General features: G+C 41.2%; 3 protein-coding genes across 5 annotated transcripts in view; 1 reads left to right on the plus strand and 2 right to left on the minus strand.

The window, feature by feature from the left end:
• The window catches only part of LOC118430618, a 6,789-nt gene extending 6,190 nt beyond the window's left edge, over nt 1-599 (minus strand). Inside the window, exon 1 of the mRNA XM_035841597.1 lies at nt 186-599. Coding sequence (XP_035697490.1) covers nt 186-363 — 178 coding nt within the window. The 5' untranslated portion in view covers nt 364-599. The remainder of the gene's footprint in view (nt 1-185) is intronic.
• A 4,340-nt stretch (nt 600-4,939) lies between these two features.
• On the plus strand, nt 4,940-14,226 carry LOC118430010 (proton-associated sugar transporter A-like). 2 transcript variants are annotated; one of them, XM_035840690.1, is made up of 6 exons: nt 4,940-5,087; nt 8,800-9,620; nt 9,826-10,686; nt 11,155-11,313; nt 11,738-11,943; nt 12,397-14,226. In XM_035840690.1, the coding sequence occupies exons 2-6, from the start codon at nt 8,912-8,914 to the stop codon at nt 12,658-12,660; spliced, it is 2,199 nt and encodes a 732-aa protein (XP_035696583.1). In that variant the 5' UTR covers nt 4,940-5,087; nt 8,800-8,911; the 3' UTR covers nt 12,661-14,226. The 2 variants fall into 2 exon arrangements, with proteins under 2 accessions (XP_035696583.1, XP_035696585.1); XM_035840692.1 differs by lacking the exon at nt 4,940-5,087 and adding an exon at nt 7,660-7,798.
• LOC118430013 (glyceraldehyde-3-phosphate dehydrogenase 2-like) lies at nt 13,786-20,835 on the minus strand. 2 transcript variants are annotated; one of them, XM_035840697.1, is made up of 11 exons: nt 20,725-20,835; nt 19,534-19,608; nt 18,703-18,799; nt 18,083-18,195; nt 17,695-17,785; nt 17,212-17,327; nt 16,257-16,490; nt 15,801-15,879; nt 15,415-15,498; nt 14,808-14,905; nt 13,786-14,225 (listed from the first exon to the last, which is right to left on the minus strand). In XM_035840697.1, exons 2-11 carry the CDS (start codon nt 19,554-19,556, stop codon nt 14,156-14,158), a joined length of 1,005 nt encoding a protein of 334 aa, XP_035696590.1. In that variant the 5' UTR covers nt 19,557-19,608; nt 20,725-20,835; the 3' UTR covers nt 13,786-14,155. The 2 variants fall into 2 exon arrangements, with proteins under 2 accessions (XP_035696590.1, XP_035696589.1); XM_035840696.1 differs by lacking the exon at nt 14,808-14,905 and adding an exon at nt 14,587-14,684 and having other exon boundaries at nt 20,725-20,834.
• Nucleotides 20,836-20,867: the final 32 nt, after the last annotated feature.

Below are 20,867 nucleotides of genomic sequence, written 5' to 3' on the forward strand. Positions count from 1 at the left end.
ATTGAAAATAAGACGAAAATAAAGAGTGGATCTTTCTGGGAGTATAACAACTTTTTGGTCAATACTACGGGCACTTATCCAACATCAAGTGTAACACTTAACAACAAGTGCTAAAGTAGCTCACACTCACACTGGTAGGAACGCACGACAATGTAACACTGGTGTACAACACTAACAGTTCTTACCTGAGTGTTCGTTCAGGACATGGTCCGGATTGCAAAGCCATGACGGCTTCCCTACCGACGGGCTGCAGAGTTCCGGCTGAAGCTGTGGGTTGGGGTAGTTTTCTTTCTCCCATGCGTTCCCGTTTACCGCCACTAACACAGCCAGGAGAAACACACAGCCTTGACTCAGCTGCGACATAACGGTAACTACAATACCTACTTTATATATAGTAAACGAGTCCGACCGCGCAGAAAAAAATGTCTGTCACAAGCGTGGTTGGCACAGTTCTTCTATTGTTCCCGCCTTCTTTTGAGCAAAGTTGGTTCCTCTATGATAGATGAAGTGAAGTGTTGTTGCGTAGTGATGAGAATATACTTAGACATGCAGCTGGGATCCCGGCAAGAAGAACCAGCTGACGTCACACCGACTGCGCGCAGGGGTATTGCACAGAGGCTATGAAGTGGGTTGTGCGAATTCGTTTTATTACAGAATAGGCGTTCTCAGCAACCACTGGGATTAAGATAGAAAGGAAGGAAGGGGGCAAAAGTCAATAAAAGCGAGCAGCTTGAATTTCAGAAAGTAATGAAATTGAGGCAACTAGCTAGACTGGTCCTTAGGTAACGGAAATGATTGCCATGAATTTTTTAAAGTTTTTATTTTTATTTGAAGCCACCGATATCGGGCAGTTGGTTACGAATTAGCTATAGAATTAGGTGTCTTCTCGTCCTTTTTGTTGTTGCTGCTTTGTTAGGTTTATTGTACTATTAAGGTTTTCGCCTCGGGTTGGATTGGCCATTCCGCCTATTCCGTCTTAAGATATATTCAACTGTTTCGCACAAACCCTATATGTACCCTCATCTCTGACGCACAAACCCTATATGTACCCTCATCTCTGACTAATGATGATGCGATGTTGTACAACTGTTTCCGAAGACGAACGAGTATCAGCTATTATGGACCGCAATGCGCTTTGCCAAGACAATTCTACTGACATAATCCTTAATTCGTCATTCCCTTTCCTTTGTCCTTTCGCATTGCAAAACCGGTACTCAAGTTGGCATCACCAAGAAGCATATCCCACGTTTTCTGGCATGAAATTGTTCACACACACCCTTCCCTACCACATACACAGTCTTTATTCAAAGTCCGGGGTAGTACCAGGCAATTTATACATGTGCCGGGCCACAGACAGTCGTCAGACGACTTTGGTGAACGGTTGCTGTTGCTTGGTTAACATACTAGTAGATTATCAAAATGTAAGCTTTAACTGCTTGGATGTTTTGTTGACTTTGCTTCAACCACATCAATTTGATTTTATTGCGTCCTCTGTCAACGTTTCGTACATCATGATCAAGCCATATTGGAAACAACATTGTTACGCCCGACAACTGTCAAACGTGTTTCCGGGCAGACCATCCAAGGCTTTTGCGCCACGAAAAACTATAAATCAGACTATGATGATATAAAGACAATGACGTTTTGTATCAAGATTTCTGGATGTCCTTATACATGTTCTATTAACAATAACTTTCATGACTGACAATGCAAAATGGGCACGTACTTGAATACTAACCCATGCTACAGTTATGGTCTCTTTACGTGCATACTGCATACTTTCTTACATTATCTATTAACACAGGTATAAGGTCATCTCCGCTCCAAGTTCACACCGGATTTTGGTGCAGCATACATATGATGTGTGTATCTCTTTAAAACCGTCAAACCACCGTATGGGGTCAAAACTGACCCCAGATTATGACATTTCTGGTTGAAAACAAATTTCCTCCCATGAGTTTGTTTGTATATATGTCATATAACTTCTCATACGTTTTTACCAAGATTGGCTCATTGTTGATTAAGTTATCATAGAAAGTTTATGTATGGTCTAGTGGGGTCAAAACTGACCCCAGCATTTTATAAACAAACTTTTGAGACCCACGCCTAAACTACTTATCGTATGATCACGAAACTTTCAAAGAATGATGTACATGTGCAACGAAATTATGGTAACAACTTAAGTGTCATTATCATGTTATATGACGACGCCAAGACATCATTTAGCTTAAATTGGCCGACATCTCGGATTTTGACTGATGACGTCATAAAATTAGCATGAATTATGAATATTGAATCATGAAGTTACGTTGAACTTTGTAAGATGTCATGAACAAGTGTGGTTTGCCAAGAAAACCTCAAAACTTGAATGTTTAAACCAAAATTAGAAAATTGCGTAATAAATATGCCTGTCAGAATTCAGTTGCCATTGCAACATGAAAAATTATGAACTTTTTTTATTCACTTAAATTGCTTGCTATCAACATTTTCTCAAAAGGGACCAAGTTTGGTGGCCCTAGCATAAGCTAATCAGGGGCTATGTGACTTTGAAGTTGATGCGTGCATAAAAAAATCTTACCCGGTCTGAATAGCGTTAGTGCAAAATGTGGTCCTCATGATCTTTTGCATGAATTATTATAATGAGCTAGAATTATTCTCACCTAATCATGTCAAGCTGTCCCACATAGATCAACGAAGCTATACATATATACAAATCACAAAGAGAGTCGTCAAAAAAACTGCATTTGTACAAAACGTTATGGGGTCAGTTTTGACCTCATACGGTAATCTACGTCACAAAAAAATAAAGGTATGGTGGTTTGAGGGTTAAATCACTTTGAAATGTTGTATCTTTCTCCTGTGTTGGTATTATTGCATCCGGTGGAATTAAGAGATAGAGTTGATGTTAAAGGCTACAAGGTGTTCGTTTCATGTTATTACTTCCTTATTATCAAGTCACTTCCAATTGTAGACATCGAATATGCTTGTTTTCAAATGAAGTTGTCTGCTGTCAGTCTCGAAGTTTGTGGAATATGGTAATACAGTCAAACCTGCCCAAGACGACCACCCGGGGGACCGGACAAAAACGGTCGATTTGGACAGGTGGTCGCTGAGAAGAGTATCGACTTAAAACATGCCCTATGCAAAGTATAACGGTTTCCGTTGTGTTTAATGGCAAATAGCAAGCACACTTCACGCACGCAAAGAAGCGAGGTATTTAATGTCAAATACAACACGCACACTGTAAATTGTAAATTTAACCCCAGCTTTTATACGATACAGTATGATATTTGTACACTAACGTTTTAGACAGTGAGGGAACGTTGATGCTGTCAGTTACCATACAAGCCTTTATGCGTCGCTGTGTTCTTGATCGCCGTATCTGAAATAACTACGGTGCACCTTTCGAATTCTATGCCCGGTACGTCCCAATAGCCAAGGGTGAATGTACAGTTGGACAAAAGCACTCACACAGATCTTTCTTTAAAAGGTATGAGCTACACAGATCTTTCTTAGAAATTTCCTCCCATATTACAGTAGACTGCCCCATTGACCCACCCATTGACCGCCGCAATCTTTATTCTAAACATAACATCGTAATGGCAGTCAAAATCCGACGCAAACTGGTCGATTTCGGCACAAAATCGGGCTAGTTATCATCAAAAATCGATGAAAACCTCGATTTTGAAAATGATGCGGTCGTTAAGGGGCCCAATTTAGGCCGGTCGCGGTCGCGTTGGCCAGGTGGTCGTTGAGAAAAGGTCGCTTAATGCTTACGTCAATAGGAAAAAAAATCGGGACCGAGAAAAAGCGGTCGAAATGGCCAGGTGGTCGCTGAGAAGAGGTGGTCGCTCGGGCAGGTTTGACTGTAGTAAATACCTACAGCGCTGCCTTGCGGACCAAATGATCACTGCTGTGACAATGGGAGAGCAGAAGTTGATTCCTACCTTGTCTGTGATTGGTCAACATTATTATGTTTTGAGCATTCCCAATGGTAGAACTGCTGTCCAGTTTGACCAATGATAACGTTTTTATACTTTCGGTGAAATTAATTCTGCCTGTCGAATTATACCCATCTGCATGATCTGAGATTGGACTAGCTTTGTCCAATCACACGAGTGGTAGCTTCCGTGTGAGCCAATCAATGAAAACAAACTTTCTTCCTCAAATGCCAGTGAATAATGAGATAAGATAATCAACCTAATGCCAACCTCACACAATAATTGAAATAAACAAACTTAGTTATTATCCCTGATATTTTCCTACTTTCCAGTCTACCTAATGGCAGTTACTAGTATATGTGACCGAGAACATTCTTACAATTGAACAAGGAGTTGTGTTGAGTAGTACACCGCTAGTACTGGGAATAGCTTGCAAGCATTTTCTTTGGCCCTTTGTTGAGTCGTTTTATCAAAAGAAGACCCTTGTGATTTTCTGCTGGAGAAAAACTTTCAAAAAGAGGTTAAACTTAAAATGTTGAAATTCAGGTTGGTACTTTTATGAAGCCTTGTTTGTAGTTTGGGGACCATCCGATTACTACCGGGCCCGCCCTGAAAAAAAATCAAAGGTGGACCCATTTTTAGTCGGATCATGGATGGAATCTTGTGTATGTTGTCTGCCTATTGAGTGGGATGGTTCGCTATGCCTACTACATTTGTATTGCATTCTAGCCGCTCTGTAGGGCGAATAGGCGGACTTACAATAGCGCCATCTTATGGAAGTCAACAGCATTACAGGTAAAGCATCTAAACGTACCAGACATATTTGCATCGGGTAAAGAGAAAACAAAGAATATGAGACAATTAACGGTTTTTCATACATTTAGTTAGAATTTTTTGTTTTTGTACATGATAAATAATTATCATATAGCTACGTATTGCATTTGGTGGCTAGATATCGAACTGATAAGATACAGAATTTCGTTATCGTTTCCTGCTGTCAATTTCTGTTGTCCCTCACAGCTGACAGGTATACGTAGCTCGCCTGGGGGATCCGAACCAGTGAGCGCTGGTTCCAGTCGTTTGTCATCACCTGTCTGAAACACTCCCTACACCCCTGGGGTCCACAGTTAATCGCTTTTTAATACGGTAAGTGTGTGTTTAGCAGAGATGATTATATTCCAGATAATCGCATATGTTTTGCGTCAAGTGATGCTAATTCACTGTGGGCGGTGACCCGCATTTAGTTGTCTTCCAATCCCAATAGTGCTCGGCTGTAGGAAGGAAGTTTGATATAGTGAATTCGAAGAGTCTTTACTAGAACCTTCTTGTATCCCACTCTTATGATTAGGTAGTAAATAAAACCTCCATAGTAACCTTTCTATGTCTTCCATATGATGCATGTTTTCTTATTACTGTCGTTTCACGATGGATGGCCATTTGAATACTGCTGCGGGGGCATACTCAACATTCAATCCGTTATCTATGGTGTATTAAGGGTATTTAGGGATCGATATTTAATACCAGGTGTAAAATTATACGAAGGCTGTTTAGCATACTGATGTTGCTGGGGTTGAAATATGATTGTGATAATGATGAATATGATTGTAACCACATAATACATTGTACAAGTTGCACGTCATTGTCATAGTTTGTAATTTTTACAGAGGCAATTTCCCTCTGTATATACTTTAATTTTATAATGATGTATTAGTGTTGTTTTTCAAGTAACCACCAGTAAGTAGTAACGTTAACCTCCTTGGTGTTACTGTAACTACAATGGTGTGGTGGTGTCCTCCTTGGTGTCCGCGCATACAACAAAATGCAACAAATTACTTTACTAAATGTTGTCAATTAATCTTTCAACCGGAGAAGAAGACAAAATCTAAAGCCGTAAAAATTTACACTAGAAATGTAAAAAGATTATAAATGTTGATGACTGTAATTTAATGCAGAAACTTTCGCGCTGGTTTAATGTTCGTGGTTTTCACGGTGGCTGCTTCACTGCAAATTAAAAACCACCCCGAACATTTTTCCATGGCAGTTAGAGACTACAGTGCACGGTGCTACCGCGAACTTAAAACCACAGCAAAAAGTGCTTTTTCCCGCTAACGCGCTACTGTGAAATTAAATCCCCGAAAGCTTAAATGCATTTACAGTATTCTTCAGACCGGACTTCTTTTCTATAAGTTTGAGTGTCTAGGAATTATAGTATTGCCATTATGATGTAACATTTACGCTGTTTTCATTCTGTGAGTGTTGTCCCATGCTGCGATTTCGTTTCTTATCACCTATGCCTCACATGATGCTCATAATTATTTGCCAAATAAGTCTGACTTGTGATCCCAGTTTGTCCGAAAAGAGGGGAAAAATAGTTAAGCTTAAAGACCTAATCTATGCTTTTAATTCTTATATTTAGTAATGCAATATTGAGTTATTTTGATCTGAGACATCATAAAATAAAATGTAATGATGCCCAGGTCCTTGTTGGAATAATACTAGTTATTACTACGGTCATCCGATAGTATTCAAACATTCAACTGGTAATGGCTACACAGCTATGTATCCGGCAGTGTACACGTGCTTGTCCAGTGTGCGTCAATATTTTAAGATGCACGAGCCTCCAACACGTGACGCTGCCACCACCCCGCGATGGGACCATAGTCCAACCACACACGGTGATTGACATAAGAAATCAACCTTTGCCCCACTCTCTAGAGAAGCTTATCATGATATAACAGTTCTAGAGTAGGCCGGGTACCTGGCACACCGTGGCTTCAACACGTCACCTGATGCCTTGAACAAAACAGTTATGTTAGTATATGAGTTGCACCAGTGTCCGTTAGGGTGACATTTGAAACATGGTGTTGTGTAATGGTGGGGCAGGTGGAGATCACGTGCACATGACATATAGTCTTAAAGTGTACATAGTCTCACCAGACTGAAATATGCTGATGCAACATATACATACCAGACAGTAACACATCATTGATAGAAACGGGCTTCATTTTTCTAACTTATGTCCGGGTCATTTTCAGCTAATGGATACATTGTACCATGGGCAATAGGCCTTGGTATTGTTGTTGACCACTGTATTTCCGGTCATCCCTAATGAGCTGAGTTACCATCCTTACGAGAAAAATGATGCTGGCCTATGCTTTCGGTACCTTTGTCATCTGTTGGAACTCGCCGTCAGAACGTTCGGCACCCACTCGGGTGATCCCGAGTACAATGTACTAGAACTTCGGGTTACATCGGAACACCAACCTGGGCAGTTTAGACGGGCGATCCAACAATAATTCCTTGGCCTACCGCCTATATGATTGTATTATGTCTTTTTTTTAAGATAGCAATAAAAAAAGACAAATGAAAAGAAAGGATAACAATTAAGTAATAATACTATATGATGCCCAACAAATATAATCATAAAGCATTTGATTCAGTACTTGTACACAATGTACATGTACATCATAGATCTTGATCTACAGGTCATTGACCCCAGCAATCCAGACATATCATGATTTATGAAGGTAGACACTCATTTTGTAAAAGGGAAATCATACGAGGTGTGCAGATGAATCTTGATCCAGGCTCAGACCCTTAACAGTGCCTCTCATACTGGTGGATACTTTAATAGGTACATGTATATAGCAGTGACGTAGGCTAAGCTATATAGGACTCTGATGAGATGGTGCAGCAAGATCAGATGACAAATATTTATGCCGCCAGGGACAGTGGTATTGGTGCAGACTGGTTTTCCACCTGAAAGAACAGTGTTTATTCTGTTGCCCGATTCAGACTGATTGTGGATCTATATTGGGGCTACATCCTTTGGGTCCAATGTTGGGAACTGTTGTGAGGTACCTGTAGTATAGTTCAGTGTTAACAGTAGTGAAACAAGTCTTGGACTAAATATAGATGGATCCATAATGGAGGATCACTGAGGCATTAGAAAAAACTACATGTATGTGTACAATTTCTGTAACAGTTATGAAATTATAATGTTGCATGTAGTGCATATTACATATAATGCAAAATTCTGGACGTGCCTGTAATTTCTCTGCCACTCAGCATCTATGCTTTATCCTGAATAAGATTTAGATTCATCCAATTATGGATGACATAACGCTGAAAAATATATGAGTAATTAACTGCCTTACACAAAAAAAATACAGACCCCCTTGAAATTAATAGTATTGACTGCTGATTTTGTGGCAGTCAGACAGTACTTCATCAACCTTACAGCACAATAAAAGCAGCGGCTACATGTACCAAGTGTATTGATTTTTAGGTGTCCTTTTAGCTGAGGTAGCATTATAACAATTGCTCTTGCTGCTACACACCATCATATTGTGCATGTGCAGCAGGACTGAGATAATCAATAGTACAATATGATGAACATGTCATATATGGAGCGTTTTATTCCAATTTGATGATATCTTATACTGTCTGTAGTATTGTATATGGTTTGTTTGTTTCTTGGGAGTAAATCTGAAGTTCTGGATGCGTATGTCTCCTTGACCGTTGCCTTAGGAAGAAGTAATTTTAGCACAGATCAGCTGTTGGGAAATGGGGGAAATTATGGAGGCCTTGAATTTTATTGAGAGAATGGAGACCTGGGACCCTGAGTAGGCAGCAGGCCAGAACAATGAAGTCACCTGTTTCTTTGATTTTTAGCTATTTTAGCCGTTTTTGCTTGCGTTTCATGGTGGCAAAAGTATGGCTGTTTCTGTGCATTTGGACTGGACAAAGAAAAGTACAATAATAAGACAACCCATCTATCTGATCATGTGCCAAGTTATGGAAATGTTTGTTTGCTGGCAATTTGATCATTGCAAACCTTATTTTTCATCTGTTTCAGGACATTTCTCCATTTCCGTGATGAGCTGAAAGAGTCGTTGACAATTCTTCCTAAGTAAAACACAAGGCGACATCGTGACCCGTGATAGGATGGTGAAAGGAACTTGTCGAAGATGTCTTTGGACGAAACCACTCCTCTTATTCCTGCCTCGGTCGCGCGGCGGCAGCCCCGGCCACAGAAACACTTCAGCACAAAGACCATCGGCCACAAAACCAACCTTGGCTTCAAACCTGGCGTGAGGACTAAAAAGCCACGTCACGTCTTTTCGTACCGCCTACCACCCCCGCCGCCCCCCACTCCAGTCGCATTTACCCTACCATCAGAGGAAGGGGACGAACCTCCCAAACGGTCGCTATGGCAACTGTTGGCCAATGGCGGCATCATGTTTGGCGTTGAATTCTGCTATGCGTTGGAGATGGCGTTAGTGACACCCATCCTACTTCACCTTGGGGTACCCGAGGAATATTATACGTTTATCTGGTTCATAAGCCCAGTTCTCGGGTTCCTTGTGCAGCCCATACTAGGCTCCTGGAGTGACCGCTGCACAGCACGCTGGGGGCGCCGCCGTCCGTTCATACTGGCGCTGTCGGTCGGGATTCTGGTCGGCCTAGCCCTGATGATGAACGGAGAAGACATAGCAAACGCGACCTTTAGCAACAGTCGGGCTGCAACATACGGAGCCATCGTGCTGACGATTGTCGGGAACGTCATGTTGGACTTCTGCGCAGACTCCAGCGACAGTCCGTCCCGAGCGTATCTCCTGGATTCCTGCTGTCAAGACGACCAGGACAGAGGTTTAAGTCTGCATGCCCTCATGGGAGGTGAGTACTGCAGGAGTGAGGTCCTTAATTAAAGTTAAGAAGAATGTAGCAAAGACAACAAAATGACAGAACCTGTTGATCTGATGATAATGTTCGACTTGTCATTCCAAAATCTTGGACATTGGTGAATAGTCTCAAGGTGGTAAACATCCCACCCTATGTTAAATGTTCTTGGTGTAAAATTGTTGCCTTTCTTTCTCCCTAGGCCTTGGAGGAGGAGTAGGCTATGTGATAGGAGGGGTGGACTGGGACCAGACCATTCTGGCTACGTGGGTGGGGTCCAACCTGCGTGTTGTTTTCACCTTTGCTGCTGCCTCATTCGTGTTGTCTGCCGTTGTGACACTGTTCAGTATCAAGGAAATTCCTCTGGAAAAACAAGACAAAACTGACAGTTCACCTGGACATGTTGACCATCGTCTAGCCTCGGTCGTGACTGACGTGTCATCCATCCGTTCCCTCAATCCCACAACCCCTCCAACCACCCCTGTGTTCAACTATGGTGCAGTCCATTCAAATTCAATAAACTGTGATCAATCACCAGATCTAGAAGATCATCAAACCACTAATGATGGGAACACCTCAGCCAACTCCGAAGATGATACTGTGGCAGATCTGAAGCAGTTTCAGACAAAATCGCGTAAACAGCAAAAGAATATAGTAACAAGCACGTACCGGCCGTTGCGAAGATCTAAATCCATGCCGGGTGACGAAATAGCAAACGTGGCAAAGTACGTCGAAGAGGAGAAATACTTTACAGACGGCTACATAAGTGAGGATGAAATTCCAGAAAGCTCCCGCGAAGGAGAGCAGGCAAATAGTCTGGCTAACTTAGATCTGAAGGAGAATGACGATCGTCCCCGTAGTGTTAGCTTCAGTGAGGAGATTGCTACCTTATCACTAGGTAATGGTGCAGCACATGCAGGTAGCAGAGAGAGTTTTGACTCAGATGGTGATGAAACCGATGAGGAACTGACAGTGAGAATGCTGTACATGGCCATCATCAAGATGCCCAACGTGTTGAAGAGACTGTGCTTCTGTCACTTCCTAGGATGGCTGGCTATGGAAGGTACATCAAAGTCTATTGTTTAAGGTAGTCAGTGATACATGTAGTAACAGTTAAAATTTAATAGTTTCTGTAGTAGAAGTATTAGCTGGACTCAGTGCTACAGGTCTAGTGCAGTTGTGTATCAGTGGAGTTTGTAGTTAATCTGGGGTCGTGTGGCGCAATTGACAGGGTGTTCGAGTCACAACCCAGAGGTTATGGGTTCAAATCCGTTGGTGATTCACCAATCTTGTGCCTTTGGGAAAGGCACTTGACACAACTTTCCTCACTTCACTCAGGTGAAAATAAATACATGTACCTAGTTTCGTTCAGGTGGTTTACCGGGTATGCAAAACAAACAAATCTTTCTGTTGCACCTTAGAACACATGCAGATATTTGGCTTTGTGTGAGATTACTTACTCTTTAGATATTGGCAACAGAGTGCCAAACTTCAGACTCATCTGTGCAATGTTAATCTCTTCTCCTTGCAGCCATCTTGATGTTCTTCACAGACTTTGTGGGACAGACCGTTTTCCATGGCACTCCCACTGCAGATCTCGGGACGTCCCCTTATGACAACTACAACAGTGGTGTAAAGATGGGGTGTTGGGGACTGTGTATCTATGCCTTCTCCTCTGCCATCTACTCAGGTGATTAGGATCAATAAAACTGATTTTTAGTAAAAGTAGAATAGTCTGATTACAATGTTCTAGTTGTATGAATGATAGGTGTAATTCATGGCGTTACAAACACCAAGTTTGTTGGTATTGCTCTCTCTCTTCTGTGATGGGCAGGGATATGATGGACATTAAATAAATTTTTTTCGCTCCTTTTTTGCATGTGATTTAAGCATCTTTAACCATTGTATTATTTCTGATATCCAATCTGGCAACAGATTACTGTAAATGCTTAAACTTTTATTTCACTGTATAGGAAGGAGAGAAAAATGTTTCTGCAGTGTTTGTTGCTTACGACATACATGTACATAGTATTATGCTATGTTATGATTTTGTGGCTAATTTTTTTAAGTTAACTTTTTAAGTGTTTCTTACAGTGTGTTGTTTTTCCCCACAGCACTTCTAGATCCACTGCTGGATGCAGTCTCTGTTCACTCAGCATACTTCTTCGGATACCTCGTGTTCTCCATTGCTGCAGCATTGTGTGTGATGTTTCCAAACACCTATGTCGTTCTGAGCATGTGTGTTGCATTTGGTATCTTGTTTGCCACCATCTGTACTCTACCGTACACCGTACTATCAGAATTTCACCAGAACGCAGAGGTAAGCGTTGGCATGGACTGGGATGTTTTCAAGTAATGCATGCAACTTGGCATTGATGGAGGTAAATTTTGCAATGTGTGTAAGGATGATTAATAGATAAGCTGTTGATGTTTCTTCAATTGTCCTTTTCACTTTCTTTAAAGGCCACACCTAAAAAAGTGACCAAAATAGTTGATTCAGAATACTTCACACCAGAAAATTCAGCATCAGTGTCCATGTGGACTGTCTCTTGTTCAATGCAATGGTTTTTATTGCTTACTGTAAATGCAGAAATTTTCGCAGTGGTTTTATGTTTGCGAGGCAGTCTTACCACGAATTCAAAACCACCGCGAACCTAACAGTGTGACTACAGTGTACTTAAAACCATAGCGAACTCTCTCACTTTCCCGCTAACGCGAAATCAAATCCCCACGAACTTAAATGCATTTACTGTATCTTCTTCACCCTCTCCAGTTTATACAGGACAGCCCAGGGAACAGCAAGCGTGGGTTCGGCCTGGACACCTCACTGCTCAGCTGTCAGATATTCCTGGCACAGATCGTGAACGCTGCCTGCCTCGGACCACTCATCTCAGTCACTGGCACTGTCAACGCTGTCCTGTTGTTCTGCTCAGCCGTTGGATTCGTCGGCTGTTTCTGGAACGCGATGTTTGTTGTGTATGAGTTGCCAGGGAAGGACGAGAACATTGAAGAGAAGATGCAACAAGTGGTCTTCTGATTAAGTCACGTTTGATAAAAAACAAAAAAACATGGCCTCCTAGAAACATGTGACGGCACATTTGGGACTGTTGACAATCATTTTTTGTCACATGGCAATTGCATTTTGTGTGGTCATCACAAATGATGTGGGCCATAACAATTCCATGAATCTGTTCAAATATAAACCTGTAATTCATGCGCAACACTGATATGTACAAAGTTATAAATTTTATCCAGGAATCTACGCTGTACAAATCCTGTGAACTTTCATGATGCCATATATAGTATATTCTGGGAATTAAGATTCCCAACAACTTGACAAGAGTATAGGAACCTTTTATACATCTAGTAGTTACTGTACGAGTCATGAGCTCAGTTCTGACATTAAGTTGTTAACAGTATGCATAGGACTTTTAGATGCAACAAGATGCTTTTTGGTGCAATTTTAATCATGAGTCACTGATCCAGGGGTTTGTGATATTGTCACATTCAATAACAAACACATATGGTTATGCAGATTATATCAAATGTGCAATAGTACTTGAATGTATTAAGTCGGAAATGTTGTATTATGATAAATCAAGTTAGCTATTGTATGATAGTTCCTGTACAGTTCAGGAATGAGTATATGTAAATCAAGGTGGAAGTTATGGTGATTGATGAAACTTTTCACCTTCATGTAAAAATCTGCACATGAAATTTATTACTTCACCATAAGTTAAAACTGCCAAATAAGATTTTTCTGTGAGGAGGTTGATAGAAGATATGGGGGTCATGCAAAAATTCCAACATTAAATAATAGCATTAAAGTTATATTTATGAAAGTTTGTTATAACTCTTCTTTTTTCACATCTAATTGTTGCCAACTGTTAAGATCATTACTTTCCTATAACAATTCAAAATTGGACTCAGATTTAGTATTGGAATGACCATTTTCCATCACTTTTACTAAGTGTACTCTTCATTGGTCCAATTGGGGACCAATAGCAAAGACCTTTCAAATTCCACTCTTAATTAAACCTACAAGTTACTACAACAGAACATTTTTAACACTTCACATTTGGGCAACACTTTGACTACATACACCAGGTCCAAATCACTAGATTTATGTATCATAATGTCCGTAATAGAGACCAAAGAAACATGACAGACACAAATGGTATCTTTAATGAATCAGCCACAGAAATGTCATTGCAGCACTGCAAACTTCACCAAAGCACTTCACCTTAAACAGTCTCAGACTGAACGTTCATTTAAAGTTCTTCCTACAAAATCCCATACCCAGATATTCTGTTGCTTTTAGCTATACAAGTCACAGTTTCTTCACACAAGTCTACAAGAACAGATAATAACTTTGCATTCTCTTAATACTATGGCCTTAACATATATCTATGTTGGCCTAAATTATCTGCAAGCAATGTCTTCATCGGATGAAATTAACGTCACTAGTTACACAATTCTTTTATGTCATTAGGTGGCTGTTGTCCATGTGCTGCACGTAAGACAGTTGTGACCTATTCCTTGCTGGCCATGTACTGGATGAGGTCGACAACACGGAAGCTGTAGCCGTATTCATTGTCATACCTGTGGTACAGGAGAAAAACGACAGACATTACGAACTCAGACATACTTATCAAATGTACCTGTGTCATCCTTTCCATACAGTTTTGTTATTTTTTTCTCTGCATCAAATCATGTTTTAAAACTAAACTTCAGATAAACCACAGTAGGCTCCTCACATTGTTGTGCATAAAACACGATTGCGTCATAAGGGGTCCGAACCTGAAATGACCATTTAGACCCTTTACAACTCAGAACAGACTGTAGAAATAGCTAACAACTCAACAAATCCAATTTTATTACGTGCCTTCGGAGATCATGAACCAATACAAACAAAAGATTTCATGCTGGCACTCTAGCCACTAATACATTTACATATACTTACCAAGAGACAAGCTTGACAAAGTTGTTGGTCAGTGCGATGCCCGCCTTGGCGTCAAAGATACTGGAGTGGGTGTCGCCCATGAAGTCTGAGGACACCACCTAACATGCAGGCATGCAGTTAGTATGCAGGCTCAGGCTAGGTAGCCTCATACATGAGTCGCCTATATCTGTGCGAGACAGACCCATTCACACACACAGACGTAAACACATGTCATTCCCTACCATGTGACCAGCTTGACAAAATTATTTGTCAGAGCGATGCCAGCCTTGGCATCAAAGATACTGGAGCGCCCATCCCCAATGAAGTCAGCTGAGACAACCTGGCTCAGCAGAAGACACCACAGCAGGAGGAAAGGAAGGGTAACAGAAATGTAGGAAAATTCAGGGGAAATAAATATAAGAATGGGGAGGGATGATGTGGAAAATAGGAAAAAATAGAAATGAAACAATGATAGAAGTTGAAAGAAAGTGATAGAATGAATATGACAGACGACCAATTGAAAATTAGAGTACAGTTGCCTAGATTGTACAGAAAATCAGGAAAAAAAGACAGCTACTGGGACGTAAAACATTCAATATACACAATCACACATGGGTAGTTTAACAACTTAAAAGATAATACCACATACAGAGGTTCACATCTTACAAAATGTAGCTGATCAGCAGCTGACTATGTATTATCTCCCAGTCAGCCTACAAGATTGTGACTTAACTGCAAAAACAAGCTCATTTACAAATCATTAAATTCATTGCTGCCTTGAATACTGAAAACAGAACAATCACCTTGATCTGCGAAGAAAATCTAAGCAATCGTCACAATTGAACTTACATCCTCATCCGTGTATCCCAGATATCCCTTCAGTGGGCCCTCAGATGCCTTCTTCACCACAGCCTTGATCTCATCATAGGAAGCCTATGGGGAAGGGGGGGTTAGAATGAATGAAGACCTTTAGTTTATTGTACTTTTTTGCCCAACGAGCTAAGTACAGGTCACAACAAAACATATATATCATACTAAAAGCATCACAGATCTAGTCTAAAACAGAAGTTTGGCTTCTTCTCAAATATAGGAGACTCAGCACATGATAAGTAAAATAAAACTACATACAACTTGCATTGACTTACATGTTGTTTCAAGAGTGGGCATATGTTAACTTATGAATGGCAGAATGTATATGTTACGTATCAGATTTTCATATGCAAATTGGTGCTTACTCCTTTCTTCAGTCGGCAGGTCAGGTCGACCACGGACACATCAGGGACCGGCACACGGAACGCCATGCCTGTCAGCTTCCTGTAAAGATTCCAGAGAGCTGTTACATGTGGGAAATGTCAGTCCTTCTAGTAGCATCTAGCGGTGCTTAAAATGCTGATAAATAAACTCAGACAAGTCGACTTTGGGGCATTTTAACACAAATAACCAGCTGCAGTTAGGGGTTAGGTACCAGTACTGTACTGCAAAAATAAAATTGGTACATGTGCAAAAACACCAGATCAAGAAGTACTGTTACAGATTTACTCATTTTGTGACTTAAGATGCGTAAATCCTACCTCAAACACGATAATTCAGCATTCCTCAATAGAGTAAAAGCTGGATAATTGCACGAATTTCACTGGCAAATAGGCCGTGCAATTAAGCGGCTTCTACCGTATCATAAAAACTTGACTCACCCGTTCAGCTCAGGAATGACCTTGCCCACAGCCTTGGCTGCCCCAGTGCTTGCTGGGATGATATTCTGGTGGGCACCGCGCCCGTCACGCCAGGCCTTCGCGCTTGGGCCGTCCACGGTCTTCTGCGTGGCGGTGTAGGCGTGTACCGTGGTCATGAGACCCTCCTCGATGCCAAATTCATCGTTGATGACCTTGGCCAGTGGGGCCAAGCAGTTGGTGGTGCAGGAAGCATTGCTGTAAACAGATTTTATATCAGATTGTCAGGTCACTGTGCACAATATTTCACAAACCAAACTACAAAATTTCTTATCCACTCATCTATCCATCCAGAAACTCAACTAACACCTAGTTACACATTTCGATTTAAAAAGTACAGAAAATTGTATACATGTACCTCTTTGTCCGTCTTTTTTCTATGCATAGAGACATCCAGTTTAAGTGTGGAAACTACCAAGTATACCTTAGACATCTGTACATGTACAAAAACGTATACAAGGTACAGTCATGATTGTACCACTTACTACATGTACGAACTCACAACTTACTGAATGCAAGGCAAAAGCTCGGCCCACTCAGCCATTGCACCAATTACATATGGAAATATGGGAAAACTGTAGACACAGTGTTTATATTATCCATCCCATATTTCCCATATGTAATTGGTGCAATGGCTGAGTGGGCCGAGTGTTCACCTTGCATTCAGTAGGTCGCAAGTCTGATCCCTGACTGGGTCATACCAAAGACTTAAAAAATGGTACAAGCTGCTTTCTCTGCTTAGCCCTCAGCATTCTGGAAAGAGTATGGAAGTTGAACACACACCACCACCGGTGGACTAGCCCCCTGCTGTAGTGATTTCCCAAAGTTGTGTGGCCCAGGGCTACTAAAAAGTAGCTTGGTGCTGCTCTAACAGGCGCAGGAAGGACTTTGACTGTGACTGATTTCCCATGGTACCTACCTGACAATGTCCATGCTCTTCTCGTACTTTTCCTGGTTGACACCCATGACGAACATCGGCGCATCAGCAGAGGGAGCTGAGATGATGACCTTCTTCGCTCCCGCATCAAGGTGAGCCTAAGACACAGTCAATAAATCAATCAATGACCCAAAAATCAGACAAACAATCAGTGCCCTGGCCAACTCAACAGGATTCACCCATAAGTGTTACATTCATAGCAAAAGTCAGACATTAGTTCTCAAATTGATCTTTTCAACTGCTTCCTCACCACTCCCACTCATAAGTTTCCTACTGGCAATACGTGGCCCAACACATCTGACCCTGCTATGTAAACCACCTACACTTGAGGTATGCATGCACTATGAAGTTGTTCAACAGCAATACTGCTTACTTCCTCACACTAGTCAAATGCACAGTTCTTGTCAGCCCACTCAAAGACAATGACAGGGAGAACAAACTAATAAGATGGCTCTATATAGCTACCTTTGCCTTGGCAATGGTGGTAAAGACACCAGTAGACTCAACGATGTACTCAGCACCTGCTTCCGCCCATTTGATGTTAGCTGGGTTCATCCTGAATAGAGAGATTTCAAAATTGTCATCATTTTCTTGGGAAGGCAGAAAAAGAACTAGCTCAAGATAAGTATTATCTCACATTAAGGTTCAGAATAGGGGTGGGTACCGGTGCAGAAAATTAAGGTACACGCCCCATCCTTACTAAACAGCATTGAAGACCTTATGCGTTCCAGTTCACTTTAAGAGCTGAGATTATAGTCTTCCACATGCGGCAACCTGAAATGTTAATGGGCAAGTATTGAACCATTCATCCACTTCATTTCAAACTGAAAAGCAGTTAAACTGTCGAACTTACTCATTGAAGACCTTGATTTTCTTCCCGTTGACAACCAGCGAAGAGGAGTCAGCATCAGCAGACACCTCGCCCTTGAACTTGCCATGGGTGGAGTCATACTTGAACATGTACACCTGTACAGGAACAAAGTAAACCGTTTTTCTTTTGCATAACTGGTAAACTGCATTTACAAATAACATACCAGTCTTGTACTGTAGGTACAACCTGCATGAGGCCAGACTGTAAGGTTTAAGCCATTTCTACTGTGATAAACTCCTACGAGAAATGGGGTAGGTTTCTTAACACTCTTGAAGTTTGGCTTTCCTCATATATGGAGGTTTTGAATTTACATCACATAGGCAGTGTAATAGGCAGTGTAATACCATGAATCTTAAACTTTTCTTGTCTCTGCTGTCACTTGAAGTTGAACTGCAGGCTAGTAGGTTGGAGTCGACACGCCTGCCAACGTTTGCTATCAATGAACTCTTGATTTTCACTGTGCCACAGATTTTTAAGTACTGCAATATACACCAACAATACACCACATGTACATTGTATCTTTACAGGTACAGGAAAGCCACTCTTTTTCATATGATCTGTTTCCTGTGTTGACTTGATCATGTTACTGCTCATGTACTTACCATGTAGTCCAGCTGGATGAAAGGGTCGTTAATGGCGACCACCTCCTGGCCCTTCTCAACGGCAGACCGCAGCACCAGACGGCCAATACGACCAAACCTAAAACGGATCAAACAGAACAAATTTCACCAACCAGATTTACTTGTGTTAGTAATAGTGAATTGCTGCAATGCGAAGGGTTTCCACCATGCTAACTTCCCGCTATAGTATATCTGACAAATTTGTACTTTTTTTGTATCAAGTAACAATGCACTTCAAATGGAATTTAACGATAAAAAAAAGGACAACTTTGATACCAATAAGCCACAAATGATGCCTTAGCTCACAAATTTTGCTTATGTTCTTGAAAAGCTGCCTCTCCCCTCAGCCATGGCTGTCCACAATACTTCAGTTGTCATTGTCTGACCTTCAGGAATTATTTATGCATTTGGAAAGGTCAAATGAAACGGTTTTGGTGCTGTAACAAATAGGCTACCAGTGTACCGTTTCCAAAGGTCACTGGGCTACACAAATGTAGGTATTTCTGCTCAATGTGTCACGCAAGAATATACATTTTAACATCACTGTTCATGTGTACGTGGTTACAAAAGTGTCTATCTAAAGAGGGTAGCCAGAGCTCATTCAGCAGTTTCAGCTGAAGAAAAACTAAGGAAAAACTGAAGAAAAAAAAATGTCATATCTGTTCTTCATAATCATGTGGGGGGCAATTGTCTTGTTCTAACTTCAACCATCTACAAATGCTATTTACAAATGTTGACTTGTAATACTCAACAAAAGGCTTGAAAAATTGAATCTTGAAAAAAAGATAAGTTTATCAGTGAAAATGTACTCACCCGTTGATTCCAACCTTAGGCATGGCTGATGAGATGTCTTAGGGAAGTACTAACCAAGGAGAGAGAGAGCAGGACCTGAGAACACAAATTGGATGGTTAAGTTAGTACTAGGAATGTTGGTGCATCCAGTCAAACAGACCAGCGATCACAGAATGTCCCACCGAAGCAGTCCTGTGCTCAGCTTTTATAGGCTTGCAGTATGACGTTGCAACAATCAATTCTATATAAGTCACTCTACATGCTGTTCGCACACACCCCTTTAGGCTTTAGCACTGGAGTACGTGAACAGTGTGTGGAGCCTGTTGGACTGGTTATGCATGTAGGCTGATGACCTGTGGTTACACTTACAGGGCTGCACACTTATGCTGTCAGCTATTAATAATGGACAGGACACTGTGTCCTTGCCTGAGGATCAGCCTTTGCTACTTCTCAGCTTACAACCAAACAGGAACATGTATGTCAGTTGTACTGAAGACTCACTCATTTCAAATAGGAGTCTGTAGAAAGGGGTGCACCAAACCCATGCAATTCACTGATCATGAGAAGATACTGTGCTCAACTTTTCTCTAAATGCCTCTCCTGATTGATTGAATTCTAGATCGAAATCAATCACTTCAATCAAAGCTAAAAGTAAATCATCTGCTATTTCATATTGAGACGGAAAAAAACATTACTCGCTTTTTGGGTGTTGCTAGCATCAAGGAGGTTAGCATAATGGTCATAAACTCCATGCTGTGCACACGTGATCATGTTGTATACGTGCACGCTTCCACGCAACTATTTCAGCAATGTCATGCCGGCTTTTCCCCACCCAAGGCACGTGGACACACCACTAATCACTAAGATCTGACAGATCACAGACTACAAAATGTGTCTAAGGCTGACAAGGATATTGACATATGTCAAAAATCACGAACAGATGCAAGAGAAAGTGTCTAAATATCACACTAGACAAGGGAAGCGATTTATGCAAATGAGGGGCGGGCTCGCCGGCCGGGTGACCTTCGAGTGGAGTGCCGGCTCTTTTCTAGCCTTTAAATAGGACTTAAGCTAAAGATAATGTCTTCTGCACCTTAATATAAGACTTATTGTCAAGATTTTGAAGATGTCAAGTCACAGAAACCTCCCAGGCGTCTCCTAAAATTTAGTAAAAACCCACAAATCAGGACAAACTCAGTTTCCACGTCTTACCTTTCCACCTTGTCAGCGAGGGAAGGGCGCATGCGTGATCAAAAGAGACCACGTGACATTACCAGGTAATTTTATGAAATATGAAAAGACATATCATAGAATTGTCAAATTTTGAATCATAATATTAAAAGCTTACCAGAAGG

Source organism: Branchiostoma floridae, chromosome 14 (genome assembly GCF_000003815.2).
Source record: "Branchiostoma floridae strain S238N-H82 chromosome 14, Bfl_VNyyK, whole genome shotgun sequence".
Lineage (NCBI taxonomy): Eukaryota > Metazoa > Chordata > Leptocardii > Amphioxiformes > Branchiostomatidae > Branchiostoma > Branchiostoma floridae.

What these genes read in the sequence shown, in the direction of transcription:
- LOC118430010 (XM_035840690.1), top strand. Translation starts at nt 8,912, where the DNA reads ATGTCTTTGGACGAAACCACTCCTCTTATTCCTGCCTCGGTCGCGCGG. An exon ending in CTCCTCTGCCATCTACTCAG is followed by an intron (nt 11,314 to 11,737) that starts GTGATTAGGATC and finishes TTTTCCCCACAG; the next exon opens with CACTTCTAGATCCACTGCTG. An exon ending in AATTTCACCAGAACGCAGAG is followed by an intron (nt 11,944 to 12,396) that starts GTAAGCGTTGGC and finishes CACCCTCTCCAG; the next exon opens with TTTATACAGGACAGCCCAGG.
- LOC118430013 (XM_035840697.1), bottom strand. Translation starts at nt 19,556, where the DNA reads ATGCCTAAGGTTGGAATCAACGG. An exon ending in CCTAAGGTTGGAATCAACGG is followed by an intron (nt 18,800 to 19,533) that starts GTGAGTACATTT and finishes GATCCGTTTTAG; the next exon opens with GTTTGGTCGTATTGGCCGTC. An exon ending in AAAATCAAGGTCTTCAATGA is followed by an intron (nt 17,786 to 18,082) that starts GTAAGTTCGACA and finishes CTCTCTATTCAG; the next exon opens with GATGAACCCAGCTAACATCA.